The 22293-nt window shown below is 41.8% G+C and overlaps 2 protein-coding genes across 2 annotated transcripts; one reads left to right on the forward strand and one right to left on the reverse strand.

Annotated features, from left to right (window-relative positions):
• The first annotated feature begins 3094 nt into the window (after positions 1 to 3094).
• LOC110166968 (zinc finger protein OZF-like) lies at positions 3095 to 9959 on the forward strand. The gene is made up of 3 exons (XM_020932270.2): positions 3095 to 3416; positions 4393 to 4430; positions 7492 to 9959. Exons 1-3 carry the CDS (start codon positions 3190 to 3192, stop codon positions 8718 to 8720), a joined length of 1494 nt encoding a protein of 497 aa, XP_020787929.2. The 5' UTR covers positions 3095 to 3189; the 3' UTR covers positions 8721 to 9959.
• Positions 9960 to 15108: 5149 nt separating this feature from the next.
• On the reverse strand, positions 15109 to 22209 carry LOC129407474 (uncharacterized). The gene is made up of 13 exons (XM_055148670.1): positions 22163 to 22209; positions 20813 to 21349; positions 20681 to 20729; positions 20553 to 20607; positions 20031 to 20158; positions 18963 to 19057; positions 18775 to 18880; positions 18438 to 18692; positions 17891 to 18146; positions 17775 to 17817; positions 16820 to 16946; positions 15799 to 15838; positions 15109 to 15682 (listed from the first exon to the last, which is right to left on the reverse strand). Exons 1-13 carry the CDS (start codon positions 22199 to 22201, stop codon positions 15634 to 15636), a joined length of 1779 nt encoding a protein of 592 aa, XP_055004645.1. The 5' UTR covers positions 22202 to 22209; the 3' UTR covers positions 15109 to 15633.
• Between the last annotated feature and the right edge of the window lie 84 nt (positions 22210 to 22293).

Raw genomic sequence — 22293 nt, forward strand, 5'->3', positions numbered from 1 at the left:
GTCCTGGTTTTAGTCCTGTTTAGTCCTGGTTTAGTCCTGGTTTTAGTCCTGGTTTAGTCCTGGTTTAGTCCTGGTTTAGTCCTGGTTTAGTCCTGGTTTAGTCCTGGTTTAGTTCTGGTTTAGTCCTGGTTTTAGTCCTGGTTTAGTCCTGGTTTAGTCCTGGTTTAGTCCTGGTTTTAGTCTGGTTTAGTCCTGGGTTTAGTCCTGGTTTAGTTCTGGTTTAGTCCTGGTTTTAGTCCTGGTTTAGTCCTGGTTTTAGTCCTGGTTTAGTTCTGGTTTAGTCCTGGTTTAGTTTCTGGTTTAGTCCTGGTTTTAGTCCTGGTTTTAGTCCTGGTTTAGTCCTGGTTTAGTCCTGGTTTAGTCCTGGTTTAGTTAGTTGGTTTAGTCCTGGTTTAGTCCTGGTTTAGTCCTGGTTTTAGTCCTGGTTTAGTTCTGGTTTAGTCCTGGTTTATTTCTGGTTTAGTCCTGGTTTTAGTCCTGGTTTTAGTCCTGGTTTAGTCCTGGTTTAGTCCTGGTTTTTAGTCCTGGTTTAGTCCTGGTTTAGTCCTGGTTTTAGTCCTGGTTTTTCCTGGTTTTAGTCTGGTTTAGTCCTGGTTTTAGTCCTGGTTTAGTCCTGGTTTTAGTCCTGGTTTAGTCCTGTTTAGTCCTGGTTTAGTTTTTTAGTCCTGTTTAGTTTTGTCCTGGTTTTAGTCCTGGTTTAGTCCTGGTTTAGTCCTGGTTTAGTCCTGGTTTTAGTCCTGGTTTAGTCTGGTTTAGTCTGGTTTAGTCCTGTTTAGTCCTGGTTTTAGTCCTGGTTTTAGTCCTGGTTTAGTTCTGGTTTAGTCTGGTTTTAGTCCTGTTTTAGTCCTGGTTTAGTCCTGGTTTTAGTCCTGGTTTAGTCTGGTTTAGTCCTGGTTTTAGTCCTGGTTTAGTCCTGGTTTAGTTCTGGTTTAGTCCTTTTTAGTCCTGTTTAGTCCTTTTAGTCCTGGTTTTAGTCCTGGTTTAGTCCTGGTTTAGTCCTGGTTTTAGTCCTGGTTTAGTCCTGGTTTAGTTAGTTCTGGTTTTAGTCCTGGTTTAGTCCTGGTTTAGTCCTGGTTTAGTCCTGGTTTTAGTCCTGGGTTTAGTCCTGGTTTTAGTCCTGGTTTAGTCCTGGTTTTAGTCCTGGTTTAGTCCTGGTTTAGTCCTGGTTTTAGTCCTGGTTTAGTTCTGGTTTAGTCCTGGTTTAGTTCTGGTTTTAGTCCTGGTTTAGTCCTGGTTTTAGTCCTGGTTTAGTTCTGGTTTAGTCCTGGTTTTAGTCCTGGTTTTAGTCCTGGTTTAGTCCTGGTTTAGTCCTGGTTTAGTCCTGTTTTAGTCCTGGTTTAGTCCTGGTTTAGTCCTGGTTTTAGTCCTGGTTTAGTTCTGGTTTAGTCCTGGTTTTAGTCCTGGTTTTAGTCCTGGTTTAGTCCTGGTTTAGTCCTGGTTAGTCCTGGTTTAGTCCTGGTTTAGTCCTGTTTTAGTCCTGGTTTTAGTCTGGTTTTAGTCCTGGTTTAGTCCTGGTTTAGTCCTGGTTTTAGTCCTGGTTTAGTCCTGGTTTTAGTCCTGGTTTAGTCCTGGTTTAGTCCTGGTTTTAGTTCTGGTTTAGTCCTGGTTTTAGTCCTGGTTTATCCCAAAATATGAAAACAGGAAAATACCGCTGTGTAATCCATTTATTTCAACAAAGTAATTGTAATCCAATTACCACTCACTGAAACAGTAACTGTAACTGAATACAGTTACTCATAATTTGTACTCTGATTACGTAACTCCAGTACATGTAATCTGTTACTCCCCAACACTGACAGTCACTTTGTTTCCGTCGTCTCTGTTGTGATGAAGAGTTAAGGTGTATATATACATTTGTCCTGAGGCTGGTGCAGTCGTGGAGCTGGGGCGTCTGTACTTCTGACTGTTGTTCCTGCTGCTGGTTTGGAGGATCTGGATCCACCTAAAGCAGCGACAGCTCCTTCTCCTCTCTGCACTTCCTCCTCCTTGGTCCTTATAGTCGACCTCATGATGATGCTCTCAGAGGTCAGCGATAAGGAGAAGGAAGGTGAAGGAAGGACAAGGAAGAAGTATTTTTGACCATTTTCAGATACAGCCTTAGTTCACTAACTGTTAGACATTTAGTTCAGGTGTTCTCAGGCAGCTCAGGGGTCCTTGGAAGCACCATGGTAACAATGTACTGTAATGTTCTGATGAACACAGTGCAACAGTGACATGGGTGAGTTGTACAGTTGTAGGGAGTATTTTCTGTTTCATAAGGATGAGTTGTGTTGAGGAAAATAACCCTTTTCCTTGCATGTTCGTTAGTTTTTGCTTAGACAAAAAAAATAAAATAAAAAAATTACAGTTGAAACAGAAATAAAGTGCAGATAATTTACTTATTCCAAAGTCCTTCTTGTACAAGGAGTCTGTGCTGACATTTCCATGCAGAGACTGAATATATATGCCTGTATAATGATTTTTATACACAAACTATAGTGGGAGGCGACCGTGGTTTAGACTTAGTGCCTCTTCGTTGGTGCAGCCAGGCCTCTTGGCACGTTGCACAATCTTAGCTGATTGTGACAAGGATCCCCTGGATTCATCTCACTCCTCTTACAGGAGCGTCCTGCTGGTGTGATCAGGGTGATGAGTCGTGAGTCAGTATAGCCCTATCAATAAGTCCTTGCCCTATTTAGTTAATTGATTAGACATATAGATAGAAATAGAATATCTTATACATGAACTGAAACTATCTCTGCATCCTTCAGCTGTAATCTAGTCCCTGTTTTCTGCCTCATTGTGTAGTGAATTATAATAGTACAATAATAAAATATAGCAGTACATCAGTTACATCATAGCAGTAGTTATACACCACCTAAACCTAGTTATTTATCCTAACAATTGTACAGTTGTATTATCTCAGTGAGTGTCATGATGAAGTCTCCTGAAATAGTTTTCACTTCAGTGTCAGGGTGAAGAGATTTACTGTTTGTTTGCTAATTTCCATGTGTGTCATTCATAATTTTGATGCTCTCACTGAGAATCTACAATGTAAATAATACTGGAAATAAAGAAGAAAAATAAATGTTTGAACTGGTCTTGTACCGCGTACCGCGTACCGCGTACCGTATCTATCATGTGCTCACTGGAGGAACTGCAAATCCCAGCCCCACTGTGGAGACGCTCACGCGCCAGTAGGTGGAGGTAATGTGCCACTTTTGGACAAACACCGCCGTGAAGCCACAGAGAGGAAGACGGAGGCTGCGGCAGTGGCGTCAGCTCCAGCCGCTCCAACAGACTGCGCCACTGTTTGGTCCGAAGCGCAGTGTGAACGCGCACATGGCGCACTGGAACATGGCCCAAGTGAAGCTGAAGCAGGAGTCAGAGCTGTGCGAGCCGAAGGAGCCGAAGGAGCCGAAGGACAGGGACAACAGGTGAGTTTAGAGCCGCTAGAGCAGGACGCTCTCAGCGCACAGCGCGGCACCCTGCGGACTGACCCCGAACCAGGCGCACCGAGTCAGGTACAGATCAAGCAAAACGCGTGCGTGTCACTGGCGGATAAGGGACACGTCGTAGGCGGCGCCCTTTGGAACAGACACCAACTCTCATGGCTTAGGCCAATTATATTTAGGCCCGCACTTTATACAGGCCTCCTTTATTATTCCTGCCTTAAAGTCGTGTTCTAACTGTTAGCTCATGGAAAACTTAGCGGGATGTCCTGTTGTGATGTCTTCAAGCCATAGTTTTAGTTTTACAGCTACTTTTTAGGCGTATTGGAGTTTAAAAACACAGTGGAGCATTTCCTGTATTACCACATGACATCACAAGGTGAGTATTTTCTGTCTGAGAGAAGAAATAATTATGAAAACTAAAAAAGCCTAAATCTGCAGAGTTTGTGTTAAACACACGAATGAAACAAAACACAGCTGATGAGGAAAGAAGAAAATGGCATAATAAAAAAAAAAAAAATCAGATAAATATTTAGCACACGTAGGCCAACTATCCCACCAATACAGTAATAATTATACAAATGTTTAAACCTTTTAACCTTTTAAATAACGTCAAGAGGAGCAGTTGAGGTGACTCGGGCATCTGTCCCGGATGTCTCCTGGGCGTCTCCCTCGGGAGGTGTTCTGGGCATGTCCCACCGGGGAGGAGGCCCCGGGGAAGACCCAGGACACACTGGAGGGACTATGTCTTTGGGCTAACCTGGGAACACCTCAGGGTCCCCCTGAGGATGTGTCTGGGGTGAAAGAAGTCTGAGAGTCCCTGCTCAAACTGCTGCCCCATCAACCCGGCCCCGGATAAGTGGAAGAAAATGGATGGATGGATGTTTAAAGCTGATATACTCACTTTATCTAAACAGACGTATATAGGCCTGTGCATAAAGCCTTGTGTTGTCTCTTCCAGTGTGGACGGTCGGTGCACGGAGGACCCATACTGCATCGGTAAGACACTTCTGGCCTATTGGCTGGACTCACTCTTATTTGTACAGCACCTTATAGTAATAATATAATAATAAAAAATAGTACAAATACACAGGCCTACTACATTTCATAATTCTAAATTAGGCTCATATCTCTTTTACCAAAATGAACATTACAAAAAATTATTACAATTACAAAAATTATTACATAACTTTGCAAATGCTCTCAGAAATATTTTATAATCCTTACCTGCCCAGCTGGGAAGTGAGCGTGGTACAAAAATAAATAAATAAACAATTAAATACATAAATTGGCTTTTTGATTTCATTTCGTGCTAGCCTATAAGGCTTTTTATTACAGACAAAAGGCTGAGGATGTTGCTTTTTAAGTGTCAGAAAGCAGATGGTTTATTATTAATAGGCTCTACATGTGTAAATGGGCCTAACCACATGACCAAACCAAAGTGGCACAAAGTTCAGCGAGCGCTCTGTCAGCACAAATCAAATCAAAGGATTTGATCAGTGTCGAGGCTTTTCCAAGGCCACACTGTTGTCACTGAAACTTTACTTTACCTTTGTCGTCAGTGTAACATTCTTCACGGGTGGGGTGTGCGTGTGTGTGTGTGAATGTTGGTGGTGGTCAGAGGGGTGAGTGGCACAGATTGGCAGCCACACTTGCATGAGTCTGTCCCAGGGCAGCTGTGGCTACATCTCACCACCACCCTGTATGGTGTGAATAATGAGTTCAGTGTCACACTTTGAGCGGCTGCGACAAGCCTGAAAAGCATGTTACAAGTGTAAGGAATCATTTTGTTCCTTTTCTGAACAGATATTTCATTCAAAACCTAAACGTCCAAAATTTGCACAAGCTTCAGTATGAAAAGAACAAATGAATGTGAAATCCAGTGTCATCACTCTGATGTCATACACTGAGGTGGGGACAAGAGCCAGATTTCCCTTTTGATGACATTGTATTATCATAAAAAATATATAAAAGAAGAATAGATAGAATAGAATAGAATCAGCTGCATTTTATTAATAATCTACAGAGGAAGTGCAGAAACCTGAGCACAGGATACATGTGCTCACACTTCCTGGTTCGAGTCAGGAGCAGAGTTGTTCTGGATGTACTGCAGCTGTGTCACAGTGAGAGGCCGTTACAGTATCTCACCTGCTGGAGACAAACACATGGATCAGTCTCTCCAAGTCTCCTTCAGACTGCTTTAAGTATAACTTTGATTTTCCCAGTGGAAAAAGGTGGTAAAAAGCCGCAGATGTTCCTGATTTGATGTGGCTGTTAAGAGTCCAGTATTACCCTGTGGTTTCTAATGATTTGCAGGTGTCTGCAACATGACACACTACATAATGAAAAACTGATACTGCAGTTTTCTTACATTGATGTATTTAAACTACATACAAGTTTCAAGTTGAAATGTTTCCCTATTCACCTACAGTCTTCTAGTCTTTATATCTCTGTCATTTCTGTACTTACGAAACAGAAACTGACACAAATTTAGTTGAATGTTAACAGACAGTGAAGATGACCTGCTTGTACTATAAAAACAAAGTCCAAGGCACTCTGTTGGAATTATGATAAAAGTCAAGACATTTCGACACCGGTAGCTCTCTAGCTTTTTACTCTACCACAGTAAGTTTTTATACTACGAGCATGCTCATCTTCACTCTCTGTTACCTTCTGATCCTTGTCCCTGAGGAGCAAGTGTTCTGGACTTCTGTGTTTTTAGTTCAGTGTTATTTGGTTTGGATGGTGCATGAACATCCATGATGCACATGTGGAAAACACACTGGATTGTAGCTTTGAGCTCATTTCCATTTGACTAGATCTAGTTATGGCACTGCTGTTAAGCACAGCACACACGTGTCCCATGTTCACTGTGAAGAGTGAACAGATGAAGAGCAGAGGCCTTCTATAACTATGGGAAATGTATGTTTGTAAGAAATAAGTGACGTTCCATATGTTGAACCTTATTTTTATTTGTTAGGATTAGTTCTCTGCAAATACACCATATTAATCTTATGGTTTAAAGTCCTTTTAGCAGACAACAGTTACGTCTTTGGGGTTGAATAACGGCTCCACTTTCTGAAGCTATTGTGTAAAACATATTTCCCTTGTGTTTATTTATCTTAACAGAGAAGATGTTGAACTTGGAGCGAGTTTTTCTTTAATGTGGATAGGCTAAGTAATTATAGAGAAACAAAAACTGGCTCAAAGTTCAAAGTCTTCTCTAGCTTCAGAAAGTGGTGCCATTATTCAACCCCAGAGACACGTTTCCTGTCAGTTAAAAGGACTTTAAGCCATAAGATAAATTTGGCAGTTTTGTGGATCCAGTCCCAAACAAATAACGATAAGGTTCAGTTTGGAAATCTTTCAAGACTGCAGTTCTACAGCCCCCTGCCGCCATGTGCATATTATGACACCATGTTGTGCTGACAAAGAAAGCACTGAACTTTGTGCCAGTTTTAGTTTCACATGGATAGTTTGTACGACCATAAACGAAAACATATTTGTGCGTGTATGCATATGGATACAAGTATGTACATATGTATATATGTGTATGTGTGTATACACACATACACATACACACATCCTATAATAAGCCTATAAATTATGTTCACTTTGATTTTGAGAGGGGGTTAAAAATGAGTTTATAATAGAAGTCAATGGATACACAAATTTCCAAAACACGCAGTGTGTCTACAAAACTTCTCACTTTGCCAAAATTGGTCAGATCAGGACGAAACTCTAAATTCTGTAAAAACACATGAATTTTCATTGCAATCAAACTACCACAGCCAAAGTTGTCATGATAAATGTACCTTCAGATACACAAATTTCACTTAACAAGGCACAAGGGTTAAATCAGATATTACCATGTGGCCTTATATCTGTGTAATCACTTAGTGGTTTCATAATAATCCTTGATTTCACAATTTTTATTATTATTATTTTTTTTTTTAAATCTTGGGTATTAAAAACAGAGTTCAACTGAATTCATTTTACAGCCGCACTCTAGTTCAAATTGGTTCAAATATAAAGTGCAAAGTTGTGATGTGTCCTGCAGGTGTTCAGATATTAGAAGACTCCTCTTCAGCTCCATGTGACATTAAGGAAGAACAAGAGGAAGTGAACCTGGAGTGTCCGTACATCAGTGTTATAGTGAAGAGTGAAGAGGAGGATGCACAGGAGGACGCAGAGGAGGACAGTGACGGAGCAGAGCCAGGTGAAGCACACTCCTCTGACACAGATGACTCTGAAGCCTGGACAGCTGAAAGTCTCACTCCACAAACAGAGCTGACTGAACAGCTGCAGGGGTCGGCTCTCAGTGACGGCATTAGTGGAGACGTAAGTGATGCTGCCGACCCAACCAAACCTCACAAATGCCCTCACTGTGGGAAGGTGTATCGCTTCTTAACATTCTTAAAGACACACATGAGGACGCACACTGGAGAGCGACCCTTCGAATGTTCAGTCTGTGCCAAGAACTTTGTGTCCAAGTGCAATCTAAAAGTACACATGAGAATCCACACGGAGGAGAAACCATACAGGTGTACAGTTTGTGACAGGGGGTTTAAGTATGACAACAGTCTCAAAGCGCACATGAACACACACTTGGAAGAAAAGCCATTCAAGTGTTCTCTTTGCCCCAAAGAATTTTCAACAGAACATCTTCTCAAACTGCATATGAAGACACATACGGGAGATAGAGCTTTCGTCTGCTCCTACTGCTCTAAGGCCTTCACGCAAAAAAGTATTTTACGGATACACATGAGGACACACACAGGAGAGAAACCGTACAAGTGTTCACTTTGTGACAAAGATTTCATAGTGAAGAGTCATCTAACACAACACATGATAACCCACACAGGAGAGAGACCTTTCAGGTGTCCTATCTGTGACAAAGCCATCATCGACAGGGCTCGACTAAGACAACACATGACCTATCACACTGGAGTGACACCGTTCAAATGTACTGTATGTGGAAAGGGGTTCGGCACACAAGGGAATCTCACGATACACATGAGAATCCACTCTGAAGAGAAACCTTACAGCTGTTTGATTTGCGCAAAAGCATTTAAATACGACAACAGTCTCAAAGCACACATGAAGACGCACACAGGCGAAAGACCTTTCAGGTGTTCGGTTTGCTCCAGGGGTTTTACAGAGAAGAGTAAAGTCAATCAGCACATGAGGATCCACACACGTCAGCAGTCCTTCAGCTGTCCAGTCTGTGCCAAGAGTTACATTCAGAAGAGCCGCTTCGAGATCCACATGAAGACGCACGCACAGTGATGTGGGTCAGAAGGTGTGTGAGAGGAACTTGTGACACACACACAGGCAGCACTGAAGGAAATACTCAAGTTACTTTCTCAAGTAAAGTCAAAAATATTTATGCAGGAGTAAAATTATAACATAGATCTACTTAAAGATGCATCATGTACTTTTTTTCACCAACTGCTTGTATTGTATCAGTCATCTGTCTCCACGGAGACAAGCAGGTGACCACAGCTGGTCAACAAGTTACAGGTCAGATCTGTGGAGAGGCGATCATGTGAACAGTAATTTCTTTGAGGTATTTTTGAGCAATAACACACCAGTAAACACCAGTTGGATTACTGCATTTTTCCTGTTTGTTGCTGGATTATGTAACACAGTGGCAGGAGGAACAGTGCTGCTTCTGTGCACAGCCATAGGCTGTGAGCGAGAACTAAGCAGGGACTTGACTTTACTCCTCTCAGCTTTGCGTCGAGAGGGTGACTCAAGGCTTTTCTCCCATAGCTTGCCTCCAAAAGTTCATTCTGCCACAGGTGTGATAACAGAAGATGTAGCTTTGTCTCGAACCATCTGTCCATACCAGCGTCTGTCTAAGCCTTGGTACAAATGGTACAAGCACACAAAGGTGGACTGATCTTCCAGTGTTGCTGTATGCACATGTTTTCAATATCGCATCATTTCACATCATTATAATTTTGTGTTATGTTTTAATGTGAAAACGATCATGAAATCATGTGATACTATCAGGCAGTGTGAACATTTTGTGTCCAGTAATAAATGATCACATCATTTCATGATAGTAGGATTTCTCATGTGTTGCTGTAGGCACCTGTTAAAGACTAAAAAATACTCCACACATTAAAAATAGTACTTGAGTAAATAAACGATGTACTTTAATTTGATTACACCATGATGTATCTGTCAAGTCACAGTTCCATATCTGACCAATGAGCACAGGTGAGAGACTTGTGGATACATATGGACATCCTCAGTTCACAAACAGAATCCAGTCCAGGTCTGAGTGAGTTAAAGCTGGTCCAGATCCTGCTGGGACTGTGGGGAGCTCACCAGGTCCTTTGGGCGAACAGAAGGACTGTGGGGTGGGCAGTTGACTGGACACACATTTGAGGCCTTGTCACAGTCGTGTGTGACTTGTGGAAACAGAGGTTTGCTTCTGTAACGTGCGAGACTCAGTGTTTGTCTATTGTTTTTACTCAAGCATTAGTGTATTAAACCAAATGAAAGAATCAAAACATGGCCCTGTGTGCCTTCTGTCATTTTATTTGTGATTTTTGTCTTAAATGAGCCTCAATCAAGACCAAAGGTTCTTGGTCTACTAAAGCCATGGGCTGACCTACCATTAACATGAATAATAATAATAATAATAATAATAATAATAATAATACTACATTTGGGTGTGTTTGTGTTTGTCATACATTATTCTTTCGCTCCACATTTGGTGATGGTAAATTAGTATTGTTGCCACAGCTGCCTTGGGGTAGACTGACAGAAGCCAGGCTGCCACTCTCCTCCGCCACCCCACTCACCACACAGATCTCATTCACAGACCACATTAATACTAGGCAGTGTGGCTCAAGTGTTTTGCCTAAGGACACAACAGCACGTTCTAGATCCACTGATTCCTCACTGTGACACCATTAGTTAAGGCTTAGTTAAGAGATCTGATCCAGAGAGGTTAATTATGAAACTGGTTTGACAAAATTTGTAAAACCAGAGTCAAGTGAGTATACAGCATGATCATGTGCTCATTTAAATCCACTGCTCTGGACATTTTGCACACCATTTATAATAGGCTACCATTTGGAAAACACTTTTACCCACTGCTTCAAACTTCATGCAACAGAATGTAATGTAGGTCTAGGTTAGCAGGAAAACTCATCAAACGGCACTAGGGGGCAGTGGTGAGTGTTGAGAGCTGAAGCTGAAGCAGGAGCCGGAGGACGGGGACAACAGGTGAGTTTCGAGCCGCTGCAGCAGGACGCTCAAAGCGCACAGTCCTACGCCCTGCGCCCTGCGCCCTGCCCCCTGCGGACTGACCCAGAACCAGCAGCGCATCCAAAACTAGTTAAATGCGCTTTAGAAGTTCCTTTCCTTCTCATTGACCCAGATTTCTATTGACCCGTGACAGTTCCAGTTTTGAGCCCCGTGTCCCCTGTCTCTGCAAATTCATCCATCCATCATTTTGTCCAGTTTAATGCAAGAAATGTCCCAGGTGTCCTTGTTTTTGACCAATTTTATACCTGCCAACAGTAAAGAGAGGCATACATTGACATTTGTTTAGGTAAAATACAGAAAAGCAGCTTTAAAAATGACCAAAACACAAAGAAAATGTGACGATACTGACTTATATGTTTGTCATGAATGGGCAGAGTGCAATTAACAATTTTCCTTAATCACACACTGGTTTCACAGTTTTGTATTTATGAACCACCACACACCGAGAGAGTCCCAGTTTTAGATTTTGACATTCTGGTCACACTATCCTTCATTCCTTTCCTTGATCCTCCATTTTTCAGTTGTCAATCAATTTTGCCATATTAAGTGGTGTCCCAAAGAAAACCACAGAAGGAAGGAATAAACCTGAGGAAGGCTTCTGGAGCCAGACATCTTATAAAATAATTCAACTTTATTGGTCTCAGTGAGGAGTTTATATCATCTCTCCTCCCTCCTAAAAAACAGGAAGCTCGGGTTCCTAACCAGCGGTACAAGACACGAGGACACCGGACAAACTGCTCTCCATCATGGACACTACTGCTCACCCACTGCAGCAGACTATAGAGGGACAGATAATACTCCCTACAACTGTACAACAACTCACCCTTATGTCATAGAAAACCCAAAGTTGTGCTGTCAATCATTATTTCATATTTGTGCTGTTTCTTCTCACAGCCTCTTGTATTTAACTGAGACGTGTGTTCCTACATTTCTATACTGTATTTTTACATTTATAGAATTATGTCTTAGTTCACACCGGCCTCTTGCTATTTTTGCTACTTATTTAGATTTTATTATTACCATTTATTTTATTTTTTTCTCTTTGTTATTCTATTATATTGTGATGAGTGACTCTTGTGTCCAAATCATTTCCTTTGTGGATCAATCATATTTGTTTTATTATGGTGCATTTGATTGACGTCTGAAAAACTGAGGATCGAAGAGAGGAATCAAAGAGAAGGAAGCGAGGAAAGAGAAATGAAATGCGACTTAAGAAGGACAGCCAGTGCATGTTTGACACACTGTGATCTTCTGTGGGACTGAAAACTAAAAGGGGACACGTTGTCTATATTTGTAGTTTCTCATAAAACAGCCCAAATAATGAGCAAACATGACGTATGAATCGAGAACAACTGGCTTAAATAATCAGCCTCTTTAATTATGTTTTTTTCCCTAAAGAAACATGTTAATATCCATTATTAAGCATATAAATGAGTGTGAAGCCTTGTGTTCTCTCTTCCAGTGTGGGCAGTGAGTGACACGAGGAGTCACACTGTGCAGGTGAGACACTGTACTCTTGTATTTACTGGACAAGAGGGGACGTGCTGCAGGTACCACCTGCATGGCCACTGCCTTAACCTGTAGATGACACCAGTTTTTTTTCCCCTCATTCTCAGTATATGGACAAACCTCTTCCCTCTCTGAGCTGCAGAGGCTGCACTAGCACTGATCCATGATTGGTGCAGGTGCTGGAGTTTAGGGAATCAGACAAGACAGAAAGGCATTTTAGGTTTAAACTAACTGGACTTCAGCATTGAAACTGGCAACCCAAATGAGAGCCTCATGTGAGGCTCATTCTGCTTTCTGATTGGATAATTGTCTTGAAAACCCCCAAAACTCAATTGACTTTTTTATAACCAAGAATAAATCAGCATTAGCCTATCTGATGTGTTCACCTTGTATTTGGGGTTGCCAAATATGGCTAAAACCAGTTTGTAATAAATCCAAAAGGGCTCTGAAATGTGTCCACTCTGAAACTGCCAATCTCTACTAAGGTAAAGGAAGCTGTTAACTTGAAAACCTCGACAGGTGGAGCAGACAGGTGTAGACAGACTAATAATAAATGATTACTGAAAAGTGTGAATGAAACAAAACACAACTCCAGGTATGTTTTTGAGGAGGGAACTACACTCTAGCATGGCTTAAAGTTCACAAGAGTCAAATGTCCAAAATATAGAACCTTTTTAAAAAAGAAGTTATAACAAATAACCTTATCTTTTTTCATCTGTTCTTCATCCTGCAGGTATCCAAAGGTGTCTGCTCCACATTAAAGAAGAACCAGAGGAGGTGAAGATCAAATTGGATGTTCTCCAAGAGACAATCTACATCTGAGTACATCTGTGTAACTGTGAAGAATGAAAAGGAGAAAAGGAGAAAGAGGATTCCACAGTTTATCACACCCTGAAAGAGGAGAGCAGAGCAGAACCAGGCTTAAACAGCTCCTCTGACACTGACAACTCTGAAGACTGGACAGCTGAAAGAGCCACTCTACAAACACACACTAATCTGACTGAACAGCTGCAAGAGCCAGCTCGCAGCGACAGTGCTAGTGCAGACAGGAGTGTGGCCAGGGACCCAGCCAAACTACACAAATGCTATCACTGTGGAAAAGTCTTTCAGTACAGGGCATATCTAAACAGACATATGAGAGGACATGCAGGGGAGAGACCATTCAGCTGTTTAGTTTGTGGAAAGGGTTTTACAGAAAAGAGTTCTTTGAAAGTACACAAAAGCATTCACACAGGAGTGAGACTGTTTGGCTGCTCTTTCTGCTCAAAGAGTTACACACTTGAAGGTAATCTAAAGATACACATGCGGGTTCATACTGGTGAAAGACCATTCGGGTGTTCTGTTTGTGAAAAGACATTTACAGAGAAAGGGAATTTGAAGAGACACATGGCTACTCACTTAGATGAGAAATCTTTCGAGTGTTCAGTTTGTCAAAAGAACTTCAAAATAAAGAGAAACGCCACTTGAGGATTCACAATTGAGACCCTGGGCTAGGACCATTCAGCTGTTTGGTTTGTGCAAAGACCTTTACTATTGAGTATTCTCTCAAACAACACATGACTACTCACTCAGACCAGAACATTTTCGGATGTTCAATTTGTGAAAAGAAATTCAGACGAAAGTGTGACGTAAAACACCACATGAAGATTCACACAGGACAGAGACCATACAGATGTTCAGTTTGTCGCAAAGACTTCATACGAAAGAGTGGTTTAAATCAACACTTGATGTGTCACACGGGAGAGAGACCTTTCAGCTGTCCACATTATACCAAGAGTTTTATAGAAAAAGGGGATTGAAGGAAACACATGAGCATCCACAGTGTAGAGAAACCATTTAGCTGTTCACTTTGTAATTAACGAGCTCATGATGGGGATTCTCTTCAGAAACATGAAAATGAGAGTCACAGAAACCACCTCATAAAGACTGCTTCATCTAAGAAAAGTTTGTTTTTTTAAAAATGCTTTTATGTGCTGTATTGTTTTAAAGGGAATATAAATAAGGGGTTTATTTAAAGGGCCTGACTTTAACATCAGCCAAAGGAGCTGGTACATTTTCATTTTGGTCTCTTTTTGCCACTTTGGCCTCTTAATATTTATTTACTCTTTAAAAATGGGGTATTATGCAAGATCAACTTTGTGAACTTTCTACCATATTATAACATTGTCCTCTTATCAAAAACATAACAGAAGAGGTTTTTACATGTTCTCCGAGCATGTTTCAGTCATTTTGTGAGCTCTTCCAGGCTCTCTTCAAACCCTCCTCACAGTTAACTGTAAGATTCTGTCCTGTGCTCCACCCTCAAGCGTAACCCATGCTCCCTAACGACAATTCTCCATAAATATACAAAAGCATGACACGAATCACAACACAACAGATGAGGCAATGTGCAGTAGTTTCATTAGGGGGATGCACACAGATTGTGTAGTGATAGCATGATGGGGGAGTGACTTAGCGCAGAGAGCAAATGGAAGAGGGGACTCAGAGTGTCAAAAACAAAAGTGAAGCATTGGAGCGGTAGATAGACTAATAATAAAGGGTTATTCAAATGTGTGAATAAAACAAAACACAACTGTAGGTCTGTTTTTGAGGAGGGAATGACAGTAGGGCTGGGGATCACTGCCGATACGATACAGACCTCCATACATAGGTCACAATACCTCTATATATCTACATATATCATATCTCGATACAGTGCACTTTGGATTTGATATATTTCATATCAATTTGATTCGGTTCAATAAAAAATAAAAGCTAAATCATGTCTGTGGATACTAAAAGTCTTTATTAAATCACTTTTTGTGCAAAGTTCATATGAAATACAAACATTTTAATCCTCAAAACAGTGAAAATGTCAAATGTGTCGCAAAAACGAGTTTCCTTCCTCTGAACAAGCAACATAACTGTAGCTGTAACAAAATAATTGAGTAAAATATACCAAAAAATAATGTTGGTGATATATCGATACAGCAGCCCAAGCTATTGATACTGTATCATCACATTAAATGATACAATATATTGATATTTCAATATTTTAGAACAGCCCTAAACAACTGTAACATGGCCTAAAGCTCACAAGGGTCTACTTTGTGTAATCTGGGTCCTCTAATAAACCAAAACTGAAGACAGAACAAACTTTTTTGAACCAGAGAATCATTATGTATTATAAAATTAGAATTAAAAAAAAAATATATATATATTTATTTAATTAATCATTCATTAAATTCAGTCATCTTCCAGTGTATTAGAGGAGGAGATCCATGACTGGTCACCAAAAGTGTCGGGGTTTACGATTAAAGAGGAGGCAGTATACTAAATGTAGCTTTTTGTGCTTTCTACGATGTTATAACTTTGTTTTCTCATCATGCTGGAGAGGTTTTAACATGGATCTTGGATTTGATGGGGTTCAGTCGTGCAAATGAGCCTGCAGGATGTCATCCAGAGTGGAGTGAGCTCTGAGGACAAGTAACAACCGATCAGAACAAGCACAAAAACACAACGTTACCGTGACCTTCCTGACACTAGTTTGTCACTGTTTTAACAATGTGGTTGAAATAAACTAACAACACACCTGTAACTGTCAGTCAGAAGAGACGCCCACTGTGGCTCACCTGAAAACACACACAGCTCTTATTGTTATGAATTATTTCACATTTTCCTTTCCTTTTAAAGGTGCACAATATAAGTTCTTCTGGAGGGTGAGCCGCCTAACCTCACACAGCACCATGAACTCTCCTGATATTTGTGAGTTCACAAACTCAGAAGAACCCAGGGTGTTGCAGGGGAGTGAGCCTGCTGTACAAGGAACAATCCCGTTTGTGGCAAAGCGCCCAAATGAACCACAACAAACATGACACGACATACCTCAGCTTATTTTCACATCAATACAGACTATTGTTTGTGAAAAGTGTGCAGAAAGAAGCGCTTTGTGTATTTGTGGACAGTATTTGTGTATTTGTGCTTTTCACTCAACTGGATCTGAAAATGATGATTTATGGTGCTTCCATCACATAATTTCAAATAACCATGATGCTCCAGTTTTCCCCATTTATTTCAGTGAGAGCCGTTCCAGATGCATGTGTAGAATTCAAAATGCTACAAATGCTACATATCAATGTTGTGTGAGCCAGGATATGAGCCACCTGCTTCCCTGTATGGATGCTATTCCTTTGTCTGGAATCTTCCATAGTATGGCATTAAATATATGTAGGCCAAGTTGCAGGTTAGATCTGTGGAGAGGCTCCGCTTACAGTAAGAATGCATGTTTTACAAGGTTGAACTACTCTCTTACTCACATAATTAAAAAATGATTCTAGTTTTCCTTCTAAGTGTATAATTTTATTTCCTGGTTGGCAATGGGCACTAGATGTGACATACGTAGAGGTAATTCCATAACTGCTACCTAGCAACCAAAACTTGTCTAAATTACACAGTCGTTATGACTAAACTAATAAAACTCAGAACTCAGCACTACTTCCTGTATTTTTATCACTTAACTGACGTAAAACTATGATAAATACTGACGACCAGTACTAACCCACTAAATCAAGTCTGACTGGACAAGCAGTGCATCACTTTATTGTCATCATTACCTTGTTCATGTGGTGAGCAGCAGACTTCAGACGGCTCAGATAGACGAGTACCGGGTAGGCTCTTCCCTGGCTCCTGTCCTTCTCGGCTCTCTGCTCTGGAGACCACTTTACACACCAGTGCAGAGTCCTGTACAGCAGTGGAAAAATCAACAGCCCAAATTTGTAAACCATGTTATGTATCTACAATGAGTCGTGGAAATGATGTTTCTAACGTTTTTAGCTCCAATCTTATCGTAGTACAGAAAAATAATACTTCCCCAACAGCACAAAGTCAAAGAAAAAGTACCCACAATAAATATTTACCCCAAAAATAATTGTTCCATCTGTCATGTATTGAACGATAAGTCGAGATAGACAGGTCTAGTACTCAGTTACATTTACTTGAGTAACTTTTTTTTTTTATTGTACTTCTCAGAGTACTGTTCCAGCAGCATACTTTTACTCTTACGTAGTAATATTTCATGGAAGTAGCAGTACTCTCACTAGAGTAAAAATTGTGGTTCCTTTTCAGACTGTGGACTCACACACGGTAGTTAACTTGAAGACTGTCCACAGTCTAGAAGCGACAAAAGCTTTATGTAGACAATATGAAATAATCTGAACATTTGGGTTTCTTGCAGCTCCTTCAGATATGTTTAGTTTTATCATTTTTATCCATCTGTCTATCCTTTGTAAATATCAGATTGGGTGCATTATTGTCTGGTACTTTCAGTTACAGTAAATTCAATCCTTATCCTTACAAATCAAAGGTTATGTCCCGACAGTTACTTTTTAAATTAATCTCATTTGAGTTGTTGTTTCTCTCAATACTTGTTCACTCTTTTAATTTCTTGGACCACTACTTTTACTTGAGTAATATTATTTTGAAGTAATGTTTACCGACCACTAACCAATACATAATTTCACTGCCCAAAAACAGTATGTTAGTAGATTGATGAACACAGGCTTAAAAGACCTTTTCAGCACTGTCCGGCTCATTGTCCAGTGTGAGGTGACTTCTGAAATCAAACCAGACACAAGCAGTTAAACCCTGAGATTACATGTGTGCAGCAGTCTCTGAGGGAGCCTCACCTGATGCCCATATTATTCATGTACAGCTGATGATGTGAGGCCAATCCCCAGGCTTTGGTGTTAACTTCTCCTTCCTGGGCCTCTCCAGCTGTTCTCTCAGATTCTCCTGCAGTTGTTCTTTTAAAATCTCCTGCAGCTCTTCTCTCAGACTCTCCTGCAGCTGTTCTCTCAGACTCTCCTGCAGCCGTTCTCTCAGACTCTCCTGCAGCTGTTCTCTCAGACTCTTCTTCAGCTGTTGCTTGGGCCTTTCCTTGAACTGTTAAATAGTAAATGGTCAAGCACCTTCTAAGTACTCAAAGCACTTTACATTAAGGAACCACTCACCCATTCACACACACACATATTCACACACCAGTGTACGCAAAAACTGAGGGTGAGGTGGGTTATGTGTCTTCCCCATGGACACAGCGACAGTATCTGTGGGAGCTGCGATCGCACAGCAAAACCTGTGGGTCAGATGATCTGACCACTCTACTAATGATGTTTATACGGAGAGTGGAAATCGAACTGCCAACCTTTGGATTAGTGGACGAACAATCTGCCCTACCTGTTCCCTGGGCCTCTCCCTCAGCTGTTCCCGGGGCCTCGCCTTCAGTTGTTCCCTGGGCCCTGCTTTCGGCTGTTCCTTTGGCCTCTCCTTCAACTGCTCCCTCAGATTCTCCTTCAGCTGTTCCCTGGGCCTCTCCTTCAGCTGTTCCCTGGGACTCTCCTTCAGCTGTTCCCTGGCCCTCTCCTTCAGCTGTTCCCTTGGCCTCTCCTTCAGCTGTTCCCTGGCCCTCTCCTTCAGCTGTTCTCTCAGACTCTTCAGAATAAAGAGGGGTACTTAGAGTGAGTCTGCACTAGACTGAAGACGGACACAGTGAGTGATCCTTGGGGTGACATACCGAACAGCAGCTCCTCCTGCGCTCTCTTCATGCCGGCTTCCAGGTCTCTGTCTCGCTGGTGCTGCTCCCTTGCTGCTGCTCGAACCACTGGGTACGAGTTTGGCTGCTGAAATGTAAAGAGATGTAAAACAGGCTGAATGCAGAAGTCCATGTGCTGACTCTCTAGAGGAGCATGTTTATGTTCTTACAGAGAGGTTGGCTGACTTGTCTCCAGCTGTGCAGTAGCTTTGTGAGGCATACGGGCTGCTCACCAGATGGGAAATGTCAGAAATCAGCTGGACACCTGTAGGAAGCACAGAACACACCCTGCACAGTACAACCTGTTGATACAGCTAATGCCATATACATTGTCTGGGGGTGTGTGAAGCTAACTGAAAGCACTGCTCTGTTAGAAGCTCTGTTACTCAATTTGACTAACAGAGCTTCTAACAGAGCATTAATCTGGCTTTGTTTTAACACAGTCTGGCTAGAAAGAGACTTAGTTGGAACTACAACAGATTAGATCAGGGGTCTCCAACCTGTAGCTCAGCAGCCACCAGTAGCTCTCCACCACTTTCCAAGTAGCTTGCCAAAGAATTTCTGAATTATAAGTTTTGTGCTGAATAACTCAAATTTGATGAATAGAATGACTGTTAAAATTGTAAATGTATCATTTTCATGCCCAACTTTCCTTTCTGCACTAATAAATGGATAGTGGTGTATGTTTTATAGGCCTCTAACTGTCCCAATCGAAGGCTGTGGCTCTGAAAATTACTCAATTTCTAGCGTCCGCTAAAATGAGGAGGTCTCTGGCACTTTCGTTTGGTAAAGGTAATTCACCGGAGGAAAAAAGTTTGGAGACCCCTGGGTGAGATGATGCGTGCGTTTAAACAAGTCTTTCCATATAAAATTACAATTGCAAACTAACTAATCACTTTAGTTCACGTAATCATGTTTTTTGTTGATCTTAAAACTTTTTTGTCTGTATTTGCCAAAGTGTGCATTGTGCCACCATGGTAACTGTTGAAAATTCCACCATAGAGATGCAGGTAGAACACCCCCCTGGTTCACTGCAACCTATCAATAGAACAGGTCTACTCTGTCTTCTCAGGTCTCCTCTGTGGGCTCATTAGCACAAATGCAAAAATGAATGTCTAGAATGACTGTCAATTAAAGCCAGTCTTCCGTCACAATTAGAATTTGATTTGTTACCATTCTCAGATGGTAAAATGGCTGTGTTGGGGTTTGTTTGACACAGTGGGCAGAGCTGTTGGTACCTGTGCTTCGTGGGGTGCTGTTACAAGGGGCCAAATGTCTTTTAAAGAGGAGACTGTGTATCTTCTGATGAGGAGGAGGAGAGTGGGTTATACTAGAGATGTCTCCCTCTTCTATGTGCAGCAGAGCCCTGGCATCAGTGAAAAGAAAAGACATGGATTAGGACTGTTTCCCTCATTACTGTCCAGGGTACAGCTTTTTGCTCACTCAGACACAGGCAGTGGGCACATGCACAAACACGACTCTCTAAAATTAGCTCTGAAATAATTATTTCAAATGAGATTTTAATAAATAATAAATAAAATAAAAATTATAATAATACATATGACTAGCTGTTGTTTTTTTTCTGAGCATGGAAAAAAATGGAATTATTTGTCTGAAAATATATAGTTTAGCTTTGATTTTATTGGAACCTCACATTTGGGCAAGATTATAAAATGTGAAGTTGATTTTTTTTGTCACAAAATCAGGTACACAAAGTGAAATGAACTGGAAAAGAATGTGTGCGTGTCTTGTGGTGTTACATAGAGGGCGGCAGGGAGCTTGGGGGGCCTTCTTCACTGCTCTCCCCGGGGCATCCTGCACAAACACAAGCACACGTCACACTCAAAATGGCCCATGTTACTGTGTCAGTGTTGCTCTGTAGTCTTACTGCAGTCACTGAGGTCCTGCATCTGAGCTCCTCCTCTCAGCTGCTGCTCCTGGTCACACAAGACATTACATTACTTCTATATCCCCAGAGTAAAAAGGACACAAACCAGATCATTTCCTAGAACCACCGTACTTGTGTGTTTTCAAGAGAGAAGTCCAGCACAGACTGGTACAAGGTGGGCCCCTCCGTGGACCCCTCAGCTGACTGATACTCTGCAGATACATACTCTGCAGACAGGTGCTCTGCAGACAGGTGCTCTGCACACTGGCACATTGAGGGCCCCTGTGTGGGCCCTTCAGCTGTCTGGTACAGGGTGCACTCCTCCGTGGGCCCCTCAGTCAGAAACCTGAGGGCTGCTTCCAGCTGCTCCTTGGGCAGCAGTTCATATGTGTGTGTGCGGAGCTGCCTCTCCAGGTTCTTGGCCCACTCACTGTCTTGAGGCAGAAGGCGGAAGAGAGTGTAGCAAGCAGAAGGGGGCCCCACCGCACGGCCAGCAGCAGAGTGTGAGGGCCCTTGGACAGAGCGAGTCCTTTGACTCTGCCCTCTCCGAGCCTCCACACGGTCGAGACTGGCCTGGATCTGCACCAGCAGCTCCTTGCACACCTTCACATTCACACCTATAGAGTTGAGGAGCACGCTGGGGTCAGCTGGGCCCTCCACAACATCAGCCTGGAGCACACAGATCACACCATCACACACAGAACCAGAGTATGAAACAGAAGCACCCACATAATAAAGACAGCATTCCACTGTAGCTCCACACAGGGACACGAGGCTGCTGGAAAACAGGCTCTGCTCTGTTCATGGGAGATCTGAGGGAGGGCAGCTGGTCTTTATGGTAGAATAGAAAAGACTTCTTATACAAAAGAATTATTATAGAAATAAAACTGAGTTCTGGGTCGATCCCATGTGCAGAGAGAAGAGATTTTTAAGACAAACTAGGAAATCCACAGGAAACATGATTTAGTCTGCAGCCTACTGTCTGCAGTCTGTATTTAGTCGAAATACTTGAGCAGCACTGGGAGCTGATGCTCACGGGCTTTTCACTATCCAAAACAACCCCGATTATTAACTCATTGAAGGAATAATTGATCATCAAATAAACGGTTGATCCAATCCAAATAATTAAAAACTCCACAGTTGTAGCGAAGATCTGGACTATCCCTAACCTGATTCATCAGCCGGTTTCACTCCGCAGAAACCTGGAGAAAAATGAATTGGAGCGGTGACACTAGGTGGCGCCAGCCTGACTGGAATATCCTTCTAATTTTTAGAAACGGTGATATTTCGACCGTTAAATCGAACGTCTGTTGTTAGCTTGTCCCATGCTAACGTCAGAACAAGTGAGAATGTTCATGATAATAAACAATGAGATTGTTCACGATGACAGATTATAATAAATAAATTAAATAATAAAGATTATAATAAATGAGAACCATGAGAACGCTACATTACTGCCCACGAACTCAGAGACACGCATACCTGCTGCATCATTGACGCCTGCCGGAGGTCAGAGGTCATCAGTGTATGAGCCGGAGGTCAGAGGTCATCAGTGTATGAGTCGGAGGTCACTGGAGTTCATATAAACTGTATAAAGTGTATTTTCGAGCCTC

The sequence above is a fragment of the Boleophthalmus pectinirostris genome, unplaced genomic scaffold (assembly GCF_026225935.1).
Source record: "Boleophthalmus pectinirostris isolate CB_2022bp ecotype Guang Dong unplaced genomic scaffold, ASM2622593v1 HiC_scaffold_12, whole genome shotgun sequence".
NCBI classification, from domain to species: Eukaryota; Metazoa; Chordata; class Actinopteri; order Gobiiformes; family Gobiidae; genus Boleophthalmus; species Boleophthalmus pectinirostris.

Excerpts from the sequence above, each read along its gene's own strand:
- LOC110166968 (XM_020932270.2), top strand. The coding sequence starts at position 3,190 with ATGTGCCACTTTTGGACAAACACCGCCGTGAAGCCACAGAGAGGAAGA. Across the intron at positions 3,417-4,392 it reads CCGAAGGACAGGGACAACAG|TGTGGACGGTCGGTGCACGG; the intron begins GTGAGTTTAGAG and ends TGTCTCTTCCAG. Across the intron at positions 4,431-7,491 it reads GGAGGACCCATACTGCATCG|GTGTTCAGATATTAGAAGAC; the intron begins GTAAGACACTTC and ends TGTGTCCTGCAG.
- LOC129407474 (XM_055148670.1), bottom strand. The coding sequence starts at position 22,201 with ATGACCTCTGACCTCCGGCAGGCGTCAATGATGCAGCAG. Across the intron at positions 20,159-20,552 it reads AGCTCCCTGCCGCCCTCTAT|GGCTCTGCTGCACATAGAAG; the intron begins GTAACACCACAA and ends CACTGATGCCAG. Across the intron at positions 17,818-17,890 it reads ATGAATAATATGGGCATCAG|AAGTCACCTCACACTGGACA; the intron begins GTGAGGCTCCCT and ends GTTTGATTTCAG.